General features: G+C 39.7%; 1 protein-coding gene across 1 annotated transcript; it reads left to right on the forward strand.

Annotated features, from left to right (window-relative positions):
- Positions 1-204: 204 nt before the first annotated feature.
- LOC122883156 lies at positions 205-15,532 on the forward strand. Its single transcript, XM_044211457.1, has 4 exons — positions 205-470; positions 6,609-6,747; positions 13,624-13,740; positions 14,127-15,532. Exons 1-4 carry the CDS (start codon positions 431-433, stop codon positions 14,173-14,175), a joined length of 345 nt encoding a protein of 114 aa, XP_044067392.1. The 5' UTR covers positions 205-430; the 3' UTR covers positions 14,176-15,532.
- Positions 15,533-15,751: the final 219 nt, after the last annotated feature.

Consider the following 15,751-nt stretch of genomic DNA (forward strand, 5'->3'; position numbering starts at 1 on the left):
TTCCCATGCAGCAGCACTCTGCAGAGTTGTGTGGAGGCATGCAGGAGGTGAGTGACAGTGCTACAATATGATTGGTCTTACCACTTCCTATTGTTCCCCTGTCACTGATAACCCCGATGACCTGGGCCAAAGGAAGGAAGGCCACCACTCGGTTTGTGGTGGTGGGCTTGTCAGCTCTTTGTCCTTAGATAACTTATTAACCCACCAAGTCCACCAAGAGAAGAATGATTTCTCACATGGCTCACCGTATGGTTAACCCAGAGTAAACAGCTTTTCAGGAGTCCGTCTGCAGAGAAGCAGAAACAGAGGCAAGGAAGGAAGGGTATTATTTGGTCTCCAAGGAAAGTGGACACAAACCTGCCAGGATGAAAGAAACCACAATTTTTCATTCAATTCAAGCTTCACTGAAATAAACTGGAAATAAGCCCCCATGGTAGCCATGAACACAGAGACGAACATGCAAGTAACGAGTAAGAGTCTTGAAGCTACATTGAAACTTTTGTTTTAGATTAGGGTTGTTTTTTTTTTTTTTACAAAAATGTATACACAGTTTTGACTGACAAAATAATTGATAATGAACAATACTTCATAATGATGAAGAGGTGAGCGGAAGAGGAAGGTAAATAAACAGCTGATAAGATCTAATGCCTGTTGGACTTTGATTCAGTGTATGCACACAGTCCAATGGATATTAATATTGTCACTATAGCATCAAAAGCTGTTGTTCAAAGCAGATGAAGTGAACAGTGTTGGCTGTCTTTCGCTAATTAACCCAGATGATGAGGCCTACAGGGCTGTTTGTGGTCAGGACAGACAGAGGCCAGAGATAGACCAGAGTCAGCCAGGGTCACCCAACACCTCGGGCACATTGCTGATGTCACGTGTCTGCTGCCTTAATTGTGCACTATTCAGCTTTGCTAATGTCTAGGTCTCACTCGGCTTGCTTTACAATCACTTCAGCTGTTTCACTTCAAGGGAAGAAGTGGTGAAAATGGGCTAAATTGTTTTATGTGCAAGAAGTCAGACTGCCTTAAGGCTGGAAACTGAAAGAAGAATTCAACCCACTGTCTGGAGGTCTAAAAATACCTTGACACCAGCTAATGTGTAATGATGCGGTTGTATGCATAATGGTGAGGGGGAAGGAAGCAATGGACATGGAACCAATTGACTCAAGCATTGGATTTGTGAATATAGCTAAAGATAACTCTGCACACTTTGAAAGAATCTTTTGTGCAGCTGTAAGTTTTAATATACCTTACAGCTCTCAGCAAGTCTGCTCAGTTCAAAAACAATATGCAGAGTAGAAAGATTATAGATATAGATTTTAGGAGAATATCTTAATATTTCAGCTTTTAAATAACAACAAACAAGTTAACTGCGTTGTCAATTAGATGTTGGTTTACTGCTCCACAGAACTGGAGCAGACATAAAAACTGTAGAATGACAATGAAATGATCCAGAAAGATTGTTGTGGGTTGTCTGATTTTGCTGACATTACTGCATTACTACATTGCTTTCATTCTCCGCTTAAACTGTAGAAAAGAGTGGGTTATATAGAAAAACAGATTGGGCTGTCATTTACCATTTAAAATGGTTGCTTTTAGAGAAAGAGATTCATTTTTTATTTAGCTATAATGCACAAAAAAATGAGTAAACTTAATAATGATTTTATTGGGTCCTCTTTGAATCGAGGAATACATGACTTGTACTTGACATGTTATTGCTGGGTGCTCAATCCACTTCCTTTATCTGGCAATTACAGATACAAGCTACTTTGTAGATTAAAAGCTCTGCACACCTGCGCAGGTGTCTGCTTTGGCTGATTAGACCTCTGCTCAGGTCAAAGCTGGGCGGAACTATAGTATAATTAAGCAAGCTCACCAAGTACATGCACTAATAAAATTGGTAAAGGAAAGGTTTAGAAAGGAAAGGAAAGGTAAAAGGTACACCATAACTATAAGGGGAGTGAGAGAGATATCCCTCAAGCACATTATCTGCATTGTTCCACACACCAATTAGAAGAGGAAGAAGAATTTAAGATTTTACATAAAAACCTTTGATGGGCTTATAAAATATGATGCACTGTAAAAGAGTAAACAACGTATCAATATATGAAGTCCAAATTAGCTCCACCTTGACCGGATGCAACAGTTATGAAATTTCACACTGAGAAATGGGCATTGTGCTTTTGGTGAGTACTTTTACTACTCGCTACTAATACTTCTGTACATTCACCAAGTAACGTGTTAAATGCAGGACTTTTACTTGAAACGGTTTATTTTACAGTGTTGTATTGCTACTTTTACTGCTGTTGTGAGATACCTGAATTACATTTCAAATACAATTGTAAGGCACCAGTGGAGCTTCATGTGGTTTTGAACTCTGTTTGGTCTCAAACGGTGGTTGGCGGTGATCGCCATCTTGTGGTTGACGGGAAATACTGCATTCTTGCATCGAAGTTTTCGAGGTCGTCCCATAGTCAATAAGCACAGAGCTAACTACGTAACTTTAAGTATAGACTAGTATTGTTTCCAGGCAGATGCGGCCTTTAAAATAAATGGGTCTCCCCAGTCAAATGTAATGCAACGTGGTGTTATAAAAGTCGTCATGTGAGTCAATTTCTCACAATCTTACAACCAGGCTTGTGTTCTCCATTAAGAATGCGCGGTAAATAACGAGGCATGTGGCAGTAATGGGGCAAAATGACCCAACCTGGGTTCTCTTCATGAAAAAACAGGTCGCAGTCTTGGTACAGTAGTCTGGAGGTACAGTCTAAATTTTGCAGAGTCGACTTGGTGGATTTTGACATGACCCCCATACAGCTCGAGCACTGATACTGCTGAGTTGTCTGTGACATTTGAGGCGAGGACAATGATGTTTTGTTAGTGCGCCTGATCAAATCCTACCATTGTCAGGACGAATAATCCTCCTTAGTGCCTGCAGGCCTCTCCGCTTCACACTGAGGTGATGATAAACCAGTAAGTTACGCCGCAAGTACGACCATTTTAAATTTGATAGTAGGACTAGACTAGTTCCTGGTATTCTTAAACCGTCGATTACCATATTTAAGAGAAGTTTTACTCGTGCAAAAGTAATCAGGCCTGTGAATGCAAAGTGTTCCTGGAAGAAAAGTGGAAAAGAGGTGAAAAAAGGTGAACAGTTTTTTGCGTTTTTCATCTTTTTAAACTGACTTTACATATGCATAAACTCTCACTTAAACGGATACAGATTTGATTAAAATGGGACCTTTACGAGAACAGCAAAATTGAGCCTTCCTCTAAAAATAATACATTTATACCAGTGGTTTTGTTAGCTTTTGTCATGATTTGTGATCAACTGGTGATGACCAGTTGGTTTCAAATCACAAGGTAACTTATTATTTCTGATAAATATGACATAAGAACAAAGGTGTGGAATTAAAGTTGAACAGAAAATGAAATCAAGAGATAAGGAACTTATCCACATTATAAACTTGTGCTGGAGTCAGATAAAGAAGCTCAATGTATAGTGCAGCAACTAATTAATTATATTCAGAGAAGGCAATTTATGAGCATCATTTTCAATTTAAAATGTTGAAATACAAGGGAAAAAACAGTCAGTTTGTTTAAATTATATTTTCATTTGATGAACACACTTTCTTCCCTCCATGTCACTCCATTTAGCCCCTGATACTGCAGCACATTTCCACTGAAAAAGAGAAAACCAATTACAGAAGCTGTGTCACATCCTGTTAAGTCTGCTTCTCAAACAATGACTACCAACTAAGCTGGAGAGTGAATACTAATATATTTTTAAACACAGTCTAGTTTTTAATCATTAGTTAATTCTTTCACACCTATATGCTGTGTAATAGAACTACTTTTTTCCTCTCACATTGTTTCGAACTAACTAACTCTTAGCCGTTAAGCCCTCTTGTGAGTCTACATCAACCTGTGTGGCATTTGTCAATTGCTAAACAGCCTGTAGACTTTCTAAACAGTCCCCAAAGAACCAGAATAGGAATCTTTGTCTACTGTTTTCTATTTTCTACACTTTGCCATAATTAAGACTTTTCACCTCGGTTTGACGCATAAGATGCCACCAACCACGGATGCTTGGTAACGGGACCATACACAAACTCCTCTCTGTTTAAACATCATGTCACTGAGCTGGTGCTGAATGTGTCTGTTTACTGGGCTTTGTTTAATTGACGCTGAATTGCCGGGGCTGACATGGTAAACAATTAGGATGAAATTCTGTCGCATTAGCCACTGTGAAACAGCCAAAACAGATTCCAATCTTAACACCAAGAACTGACTCATAAGAGCCTAATCCTGTTGATGGAAACAGAATCCCACCCGTGTCAAAACGGCCCGCTGCCCCAGGTGCAGTAGCCACACAGGCCCTGGCTTGTCTCCCTTTATCATAGCTGATGAATTGAGAGGGCCCTCTTGGGCACACAGCCCAGGCTGTGGTTTGGCTAATTAGAGGATCTGTTTTCTTATAAATATCTATAGTGATGAAAATTAGGCAAATAAAGGCTGTAGTTCCTGCCTGAAAGTGTGAGATGCAAATTCTGAATGTAGCTCTGTGATACCTATCCATTAACCTTCTGCAAAATTGAGACTTTTATTATGAAGAATCTTTCAAATTCACCACTTTTCATATCGTTAATTCACAAAACAGCACTGTCAGCGAGCAGTAAATTACCAACGGGACCCCATCATCGTTAATCAATACATTCAACTGCAATTAAGGCACATAAGGCATCTGTTAAGTACAGTTTAACAGTTGATAATGAGATCAGGACTGATAGGTTATCTTGGTATCTTTTAGTGTCAGTGACATTTTGACAGCAAGGATGGTCCCGTAATCACATTGTCTTTACTAAGGCTTACTGATAGCTGTAAACAAAGGCTCAAGCCCTCCTAAGATAAGCCGTCCTCCCTAATGGTAGGGAGAGAAATCAAGCAGAAAATAAGCCCTGGTTTTAGCCTGACATCTGTGCCATACTTTCAGCTACCCAAGAGTCTAGGCGTCTCCCAATGCTCGCCAGAATGTTCATTTGTTAAATTTAAAGTTGAATTGTAATAACAAAGTAAATCTACATATCAGGAAGATAGATCCACTTAAGATTTCAATTATCAAAAGCAAAGTAGACACAGGAGAGGAGGAAAAGATCACAAATATAATAAGACAAGAAGTCAGAACTCTGTGTTGCCAGATTGTGAAAAACCCATTTGTGTGGTGTATATCCTCTGGCATAGCTTCCATTATCCTTTTTATTTAACTCAGGAACACTTCTCAAATGGACCACTTACCTTCTGGAAAAGAGCCGCAGGGCATCCAGGCCAAAATCCATTCACCAACAACATTTACAGTTCCAGGTTTGATGCCTTCTCGTACTGGAAGACGCCTTTGTTAATGACATACTAATTATATAGTTGCAGCCCTGATGATTTGAGCCTTATGTGATTCTGGAGAAATCTAATACCATGACACACGACACAGCAAGTAATATAACTAATGTTAGTTAGGTTGTGGGTTAGCTTAGCTAGGTTATGGGCTAGCAAACTGTCGCTACAGTTGCTGCTGCAAAGCTAACAGCCAGAGAGGACAAGACGTTTCCCAGATCCAGCACACCAGCTCCAGACAGCGATACTCACAACTCTCCTGCTACTATAGCAAACATCACAACAACAGCATATCTTGGCAAACTAGAAAGTAAGCTGAATGTCCGTGGGCAAGTCATTTAACGTTACCTGACACACAAATCATGGTGGGAATAGTGTTGTGTGGCCCGGTCCGAGCTACCTTGTTTAGCATTTACAGAGCCAGGGCTGTGTACAAACACCAGAGTTTTTTCCAGTATACACACTGAATGGACAGCTAGCGGAGGGTGAGGAGATATTCACTTATTTTGACAAAAAGACTTGTATTGGATTTGCACACCCCACCTTTAATTAATTCAAGTTTTACTGGAGGAGGACATACACCAGCCAAATGTATTTTTCACAAGCTGGCAACCAAAAGCTGTTCTTATTGATCCATAAAGCTTAATAAATGAAGACAGACATGTTTTAAGAAACATAAAAATACTCTGCTTTGAATAATTATTTGTGTCTGATATGGTTTCCCCACAAAAAGTTCAATTACCTCATTATAAAGTCTTGAAATTAAACCTGTACCTTCTTCATCATTGAAAAATCCAAAATCTCTAAATATGCAAATATGTTTTAGAAATTTAACTACCAGACAAGACATTGCCTACTTCACTGAGTCCATTCTCCATTGTCCATTGTGACTGGTTGGCTTCAGGTTTCCACATCATACTTCTCTAAGTTGCATATTGGACCATGATTGGCTTACAAATTAGTTGTGATGTCACAAAATCATGCCTGTACGAACACGTGTCAAACTCTTAAACATGTCGCAAATTTGAAGTGAGCACTGAGAAACTTTCCCCCTTTAGCACATGCACGTGAAAACAGCCTTCTAGTGTCAAACTCTGCCCATACATCATTCTGCATAGTGACGCTCAAATTTCCAAGTGAAGTAACACTAAGAAACACTTTTCTCAAATTAAGTAAACATGATTTTATTTTTTTGTCTGCATTTCTGTCATTTAGGTTTAGATGAGTCACATGAGTCTCACGTGATGCAGCTCCAGTCTCATCCCCCGATCCCTCTGGCTCTCCTGCAGCACCTGGAAAGATTGCATGGGAAAGATTCGGATCCACTGTCGCCCCATGACCTCACACCAGAGAGGTATGAGTTGACTGACGCACACTTGACTTGCCTTGACCACCATATCTGCCATGGGCTTGACTTGTTGGAACCAGCAGCAGCTGCCAGAGACGCTGCTGTACGTACTGCTGGGTTTTGAGCTCTTTATCACTTATTTGATTAAATATCATGATATAGAATGAAAAAAAGGCCTAAAACAAACATAAATATCACCTAGATCTGTTACATTACAGATTTCAGCTACAAATCAAACAATAGTAAAATTAAAAATACTGTGTAACCAGTTAAGCAGTTTGCTAGTGGAGAGGCTATTTTAAGTTCAGAAACATTATCCCTCTGTTGGAGATGGCTGCTGGAAGAACACTGCGTGTATTACGTGATCAGAAGCACCGCTCTATATTTATCAAATCATGGGGCTTGCTGCGCTGCATGCTTGTGCAAAAGAACGCCTACCAAAGGACATGGTGTTGCTGAGACTCCAGACTTCCTAGACCTTCACCTCCTGAAGACCAGGATCACAGCTGAAGCAGGTCAGGTAGGAAACCTGCATGGATGTACAAGTACATACGTAGACAGCTTGTGATACAGAGAAAATTAATACTTCCTGTTGTCATACATATACTTTAAATACTTTAAAAGTATTTAACCGATGATGTTTTTACCTTACCGATTAGTTTTCAGTTGCTGCCCTGAAGAGATTTACATTCCATTATAGTACATTACATTACATTACCTCATTACATTATCGCATTGCTAGAAATATTATAATAAGTTGTTGCATTTTATTTATATTATTTACATATTTTTAATTGTGCTACAAAATTGTGTACAGTTAAAATCAGCATACTTGTGTTTTTCCAATTGCATTAATGACTTTATTAGTCTATTGAATTAGATATCTTGTGGCAGCTTAGGGTTTGGTATTCACGTTACCATTTCTTTGGCGTTAATTAATTCTGAAAATCTTTAATTTTATGATGCTAAAATAACCTGAAAGAAACACAAATACTTTTACCAATGAATACTTTTGAAATATAGCTCTTGTGATTGATTTTGCAGGTTATACCGCGCCCTCTAAGTCAAAATGAACGACTTTGAATACAGTGTGGAGATCTGTGACCGTGACTGGGAATGCTTCTTTGCAGAGTGCGAGGAGTGTAACCTGCTCCCTCCTTCATTAGCAGGTGTGGATGACTCAGGGATGAGTGACATTGATGATACAGGGTCCGTTCTTGCTAAGAGGGTTCAGAAAGTTGACCTAACAGCAGGCTTTTCAGAAGCTGACCGCCCCATCGACGGCCCCCCAGACTGTGAGGGCTCTCCTGTGGAGCATTACCTCAGCAAACACGGCGTCGGTGGAATGGAGAGCGTCCTGTCAGGCAGTGAGGAGGATATACATCTGCAGTCTGTCAATATATTCTTTGAAAGGCTGAAAAATGTTACACAGGCTGAGATGCTTACTGAGCCAAGCCAAGTGAGAGCTGGAAAAAACAGAGAGGCAATACAGGAGGAGGAGCGGTGTAGTGATGGGCAACAAGCCACCAGCAGTACTTTGCCAAAAAACATCCCCAAGTTAAACTCTCTGCCTGCCAGGGGTGAAACAGCAGTTGGCAAAGAGACCGCGGAGCCTGTCGACACCATCAGCAAAATAAACACAATGAAAAAAGACGAGCCTGGTTCCAACATTTCCCCTGAACTTGCAACCAGTAACTTAGTGCTCAAGACTAACAAGTCAGCTCACCCTGAAACAAAGTTTTTCATCAGAGAGGAAGTCTGCACAGAAACCAGAGTAAATGAGGCAGCACAGTGGAATCAGTCTCATGACTCACCGGACGGGATTGTCTGCTCAGAAACAGCACCTCACACTGACAAAGTGTTGAAGGTGGAAATGGGCACACCTCTGGATAATGTTGAGCAGGAAAATTTGACAAGTCAGTTAATTCACAGTAAAAAGTGCAGCTCTGATTCATGGAGTAATCAAGAAATGGTGACAAATGTTAAATGGAAGGAAGACCAAAACCCTAACGTTGTACAGTCAGACGCAACAAGCACAAACAAAACAGCGGGCCAAGAATCGTCTCCATCTGCCTCTATCAGAAGGAAGAGAAAGAAAAAGAGACGACTCAGTGTTGAGCCAGCTGAGAGTGTGCATGGATATGAGAGGCAGGTTTTAGTCAAGCAGAGTGACTCAGAGGAAGAGCAGTATGCATGGAGAGGAGGAACGGGTCTGTGTGTATCTGAGGATATTAAATTATTTTATTTAAATGAACCACAGAAAAATGTTATGTCCTCTTTAACTGCATATCCAGCCCTCAGCAATCTCCCAGTGAAGATATCTGCTAGGGAGATAAAAGTAAATGATCTTTCTCACTACAGTCGTCCATCTGACAGTCACTACCAGTATTTACCAGAGAGCATAGTCAGACAGGGAAGGTGTAAAGCAACAAGCTCGGCTGAAATTAATGTAACTAATGATCAGTCAGTAACCCAACTGAGTCAAACTGATGACAGTATAATGTCAGCACAAAACAACAGTGGTAATGTGGCAACAAATTTACAGCCATGCAGCAAATTACGGGTAGAAGAATCAACTGGACTTAATAAGCATCCTTGGTTGCCAGTTTCAAAGACTGACAGTGTAACTGGTAAATCAGACCTGGCCACAGAAAGAGCAAACTCTGGAAGAAAGGACGCTCATAGAGTGAGCCTCATTCAGGCTGATAAAATTAATCATTCTATTTTTTGTTGTGAAAATGAACAAAATCTAGATTCTTGTGCAGCAGAGGTCAAATCAATAACTCACAGTACTTTACCAAGCGCAGAGTCAAATGGTCCCACTGAGGAAGTCAGCCAAATTGACAAACTATCCGCTACTAAGTCAGTCCTGGCCGTAGAGGCTGGAAATTCTGGCAGAGACAACTACGCACTGTGTCAAAGAGAGGCTGAGCCCCAACAACAGCTGGAAATTGACTGTCACTACACAGACCAGTATAGCTCTACACTGGAAAAGACTCACTTTTCTCTGTCTGCAAAACCCAAGCAATTCAAAACTGGAGCCTGTCCATTCTTAGAGGAGATTCCCAGTCAAGTGGACTGTGCTAAGTTAATATTAGATACCAGCAATTCATTGCTAGATAAACGCTGTCTATCTAAAAGTCCCTCCAGTTCAGATATAAAGATTACAGTACAGCAAACAGAACATCCTCTGGTGCTTCACACATTATCCAAATTTGATATTTTGTTAGAGAAAAACACAACAGCTGAGAGAGCTGAATTAGCAGCATCACAAATAATGGCAAATCATAGTGGGAATCCTTTTCTATCTGGTGAAATGAATCTAACAGGTAAAAGTCAGAGGGAAACCAAATCATCCATGTCTGAAGACGTATTAACAAGTCCTTCAGATATTACACCAGTATTAACCTGCTGTACTCTGGACACAGAATCTGTCATGTCACTCTCAAATAATAATACCACAGACATGTCAGGAAGCTCTTGTTTATCTGTCAGTCAAAATGATTCTGGAGGTCAAGGAGAAAAAACATCACTACTACTACTGGCAAAACATGAAGAAGGAGATGGCACATCTGGCCCCACAAGCCAGTCTGTATTAAATTACACAACAGATTCAAAATATGATTTAGTGGTCGAAGCAGAAGAAGCATCTAAAGCAGAATGTGAACCTGAAAAGGCACCAGATTTCAAACATTCAGTGTTCGCTATGTCTTCTTTTTGGAGTGAGATGGAGAAGCTGACAATAAATGATATTCTGGGTTTACAAATGATCAACAAAGCTGCTCCACCCAGCTCCCTCCCACCTTTACAGGAAAGTGAGGAGACTGACATGTTTACCATGACGGATTCAGGCTTTTTTACTCAACTGGATGAGTCCAAGCCTGAGCAAACCAATGAGGACACGTCCAGCAATCACACCTCGGTAGAATCAAGTTCAGGTTCTGTTATGGCAGTTGATTCTTCCTCTTCAAGAGGTGTCATGTGGGAAAGTGAACCTGTTCCGGTGAGTCGAGGTGCTGATTTTTACTCTGAGAATATGATGTTGACATCTATTAGTGACATTTCTCAACCTGTCCTCCCAGGAAGTGCTCGAACATGCCTCAGAAAGATTTCTAAAAATGTAAGTGTGCACAATCTACATGCCCTGGAGTCTTTTAGCTACACATTGAAAGGCCAAGCTTTACAAACCTTAGACGAAGGAGAATTAGAAAAAGTGGAGTATTTCACTGATGGACACATGCCTAAGCAAGACAAAGACGTGGAGTGTTTAGCTTCATCTTCGACAGACAGCTACAGAATCTCTCTTACAGATATATTTCAGTACCTCTTCGGTGGAAAGCAATCAATTCCCAGCCAATCAGCCACAGATAACATAACCACCTGCTACACTGACGGAAATTCTGTCCCTGAAACTTATGATCATTTCTTCTCAGAGTTTGATACAGAAAGCTTCTTTTACCCTCTCATCACAGCAGAAGATCAGGCCAAAGAGGAGCTGGTTCCTATCTTTTCCTGCTCTCGCTCAGCTAATAGAAAACTACAGTTCCCTGAGGCTTATGATTACTTCTTTGCATCCTCTTCTGATGATTCTTCTGTGGAATCTGATGAAGAAGATAACTGCGGTCCTGTAAGGGTGGTGACCAGATTCAGTCGTACGTCAAGCACATCTCAGATTTCTACAGACATATATGAGAATTTCTTCACAGATAGCGACCTCAAACAGAATTTCTTTTGGAAAACCACACTCTCCTTCAGGAATATCAGTTTTACTGGATCTACAGTCCAGAAGCAGACAATCTCAGCCCCTCTGTCTCTTGTACCAGTGAGGCAAAGTGGCAGATCCAGGACACTTGATCCTATAAATGCTATTGGGAATCAAGATGTGATGTTTCCTGTTCCACTTCTCTACCACCTGGAGGACAGGATCTCCAGACAACTAGCACAGCAGCCTTTCAAATATGAGGACTTAGAGACGGCTGTTTCAAATCCAAGTGAGTCCAATTTCACGTAATGAACACAATGATGCATCATTATAGATGAGAATTAGGTTTTAACATATGCCATTACAGTGCTGTTACATTAATATGCAGGATTTAATAGTCGGGATTTTACTGATTAAAATGTAAATAAAACTGTAGCACCATCACTCAAATTCAAAAAGATTTGGACCTGCTATCACGCTCAAAACGATTAAAGGGGAACTGTATATGTGAAAAAAGTAGTATGAAGCTTTTTGTGGCTACAGAGGGTGTGATGTCGGATAAATGGTTGGGGCTCCAAGTCTGAAAATGAAAAAAATCTGGGGGGTGTGGAGTTAGAAGTGTCTCTGCTTGAGGTTACGGGCTCAAGGCTACATAGCAAAGGACGCTACCAGCATAACACATCCGAATCTAACTGTCGATGGTTAAGTTGCATTGTGGGTAAGGTAGGTGCCAGGTTTTGACAAGGAAGAAGAATGTGTGGAATAAAAAGCGCCAGCGTCATCGATTTTTGAAAAAAAAAAATTGAAACTGCCCATCGTGAGTCCGACATTGTTATAGTAGTACAATGCTTTTTACAGGTCTTCTTCATGAGCTGTTGAGAAATGCACAAAATGTTGGTTGTGCATTCATCCATTCTTTATACCCACTTATCTTGATGAAGCCTGTCCCAGTATGCAGACCCAAAGGGGCTGACCCCCAGGGGCTGATTTTACAAAGATAGTCAGTCTAAATTCATCATTTGCACAAAGCTGATTAGTTCTTACCCATCTTAAGCAGCACTACATTGCTCTGCATTGTGGTTAGATTATGACTTAACTGGAACAGTTACAATTATGTTTTATGCAGTTATAAGTAAAGGAATCGCAAATGTTTAAATGTTTTTTAACAGTGTTAGCAAACCACAAATTTATTTAAGTCGTCAACAGGTGATGTTAATTGTTACCATGGAAATACAGCTCTTAGTTCTGTTCACGTCTTTAGGCTTAAAAACAATGAATAACTTTGTGCGACTTTAAATTGAATTAGATGATTCTAAGAACAAAATCAAGACTGGTTTAACTCTTGGAACCAGTCTAACAGACAGTATCTCTGTCAAACCAGGGAGGCTGCCAGCTGATAACTCTGACACTTTAATTATATATACATATACATTTTTAAAAACTTTTTTTAATCCAACCTGTACATTTTTCCACTGCTGGACTAAAAAATAATGGGTATTAATAATAATGTATTCAATTTCATTTAAGCTCTTTGTGTTGTCCTCACATGTGGACAGTTGTTATGTAAGCAATGTCATCCACTCAGTCAGCTGTTACAGTCATGACCGGGACGGACTCTCTTACCTCAGCTGTCAGAGGACACTGACTGGACTGCAGGCACGTAGTGGTGAAAGCCAAGAGGAACGGTTGTACGTGATAACTTGACTTCACTCAATGAGTGTTCTCTCTAAGCTGCCTGTATAGTGCTCTAATTCATGTTTGGCTGTGAAGGGAAATGAAAATACCTCAACTTGAGGAGTCTTTATGTATATATAAATCCCTCTTCTTAAACCTCCAATGAACTGTAATTAAGATAATAACTTACAAGCTACTAATATAGCATCTATGTTCAACAGTTGCCCAGGAGGATTATCTTTAAGGCCACTAGAATCATAATTTCAAATATCAGTAGCATCAAGCAGCCTTGTATGTTTGAATAATGGTAATCTGTGCAGGTGCTGGGATTTGACTGGTTCAAGTGTGACACAACAGGAAGTCCCAACATATTATTGGAGGCTTACGCTCAGCTGTTGGTGTGTTAGTGCCAATTATAATACCCTTGAACTCTAACTGGACAAGTGTGTGTGACACACTTAATGATTCAAGATGTTTTCTATAATACTCTGTCACTTTCTTTGAAGGGTTGGATGCCTCCCTCCTGCCTCTCAGACAGTCAGACATGTGTCTGGTTTGTATAGCATTTGCTTCGTGGGTGCTGAAGACTGCAAACCCACAAGTTGGAGATGCCTGGAAGGCTGGTATGTGTGTTTATATGTAGCATTAATGTACTTTAATGTAACAGAAACCTGCAAATCTTGCTTTTTAAAGACTTTTTTTAAACTGAAATTACAAGACAGTTGCTTATTTCGTCACTATGTTTCTATTCATGTTATATTTAACTGAATTTCAATTTGAAAATAGTTCATTTCAGCTTTTTAGTGACTGTAAGGACTCTGACTGTTATTGATATTCTGAGGCTGTAAAATGTGGCTCCCAGTAAATATTGAGCTAAAATCAACAAAGCACTGAAATAAAATCAACTTCAAGAAAAAGTGTACTTTATACGAATAGATAAATTCAGTGTTGGGTTGCAAAGTCTCCTGAGTAACATGATGTCTCACTTTTCATATGTATTTTCACACAGTTCTGCTGGCGAATGTAAGTGCTCTGTCAGCCATCCGATACCTGCGTAAATCCGTTAAGATGGAGGCGGCAGCCAGTGAGAAGAAATTGGATTACACCGCCCCATCTGATTCTTGACGTCTCTGCCTCGAACTACGTGACACTTAAAATGAACGATTTAATGCCTTAAATGAGCCAGTGCAAGACCCTTCAAGGAATTTGTCAAATATTTGATGTGCTGTTGATGTGGAGTTTTATTGATCTCTCCGTTAAATGGATATGGGAAAGGGTTTCATTTAATAGCAGTTGTTTTGCTTCATGCTAAATGAATTTGGCTGACATTTTGACCTTTTAATGCCTGAAAGCATTCATATGAAATATGAAACGACCAAAGTCAAGATGAGACCTGTATATTTATCAGAAAGATGGCTTTAGACATTTGTAAATAAGGTTTCAGTATGTACTGGAGGAAGATTAGAAGCAGGTTTTCTCAGAGCTGTACAGAGTTGAGAAGTTAGATGAAAATGTGATAAATGGATTAACTTGAGGCACTCGAAGACTTTAGGATGGTGCTGTTTGAGCCTGTTTGTTTCCATTCCATTGCATTCATTTAGTAGATGCTTTCATCCAAAGCGACTGCTAAATATCTCCAATAACAATAATTGAAAATATTTTACAAAATAAGATACGATCTAAACAGTATATATGATATATATAATAGTATATTATATTTATGAAGGGCATTTTCATGATAGATAATTTATAGATGACTGTACAGTATTTTGTCATATGAGTTGCTCTGTGAGCTGTTGATGTCTTCCAGCAAACTATCTCTGAGATGTGTGCTGTCTTGTTATTCCGAAAGCACTCAGACCTGAAGGTGAAACTTTTCAAACACTAGAGGGCAACGTAAGCTCATGTAGGAACCTGGAGTATCACCTGAGTGAGCTTCAGTTTCACTTTCAGTTATTTACAATACTTTGAGGATAGACCAAAACTATTACTTTAAGGTATTAATTAAAATAACAAATTATAATAATACCCTTATTCAACATTATTGCTAAGTATTCACAGGGGATCCTCTCCTCTTCAAGAATCATAAATTTTTCTCCAGCAGATGGCAAAGTTGAGCTATAAAATATGAAGCATCCTGCTGCTGAACACAGCCTATGAAGCTGTTACAGTATTCTCACAGCACAAACACTCAACCGATTTTGATGCAATTTGGAAAAATAGTGCATCTAGCGACTGGGTTATGCATTTCAAAATGTCACTGATTCACCCATGGGAGCTATACAGTAACAGGTTTGAGCAAAAAGACACATACCGGTTTATAAGGCCCCGAAAGGGAGTACATCGTGAGGGACAACATGTTTGCTGTTTGTCTCATTGGTTTTTCATGTCCAAATAAAATCTTGAGTCATTTGATCTGCCACCTCCATTTCTTTGTACTTTGCTTTAAAGCAGCCAAAAAACTTTTTTTGTGTACACTGAATTTTAATGTCTTGTCCTGTACTTGCAAAAACTTTTTGTTTTTTGGTCACTTGGGCCAAAAAACACAAAGAAAACACAACATTGACATCATCACCTTTTAAGTTGATATGCTGAACTTGTTAGCAAACAGTTGCTTATTTACAAATCCAGCAG

This window comes from Siniperca chuatsi, linkage group LG10 (assembly GCF_020085105.1).
Source record: "Siniperca chuatsi isolate FFG_IHB_CAS linkage group LG10, ASM2008510v1, whole genome shotgun sequence".
NCBI classification, from domain to species: Eukaryota; Metazoa; Chordata; class Actinopteri; order Centrarchiformes; family Sinipercidae; genus Siniperca; species Siniperca chuatsi.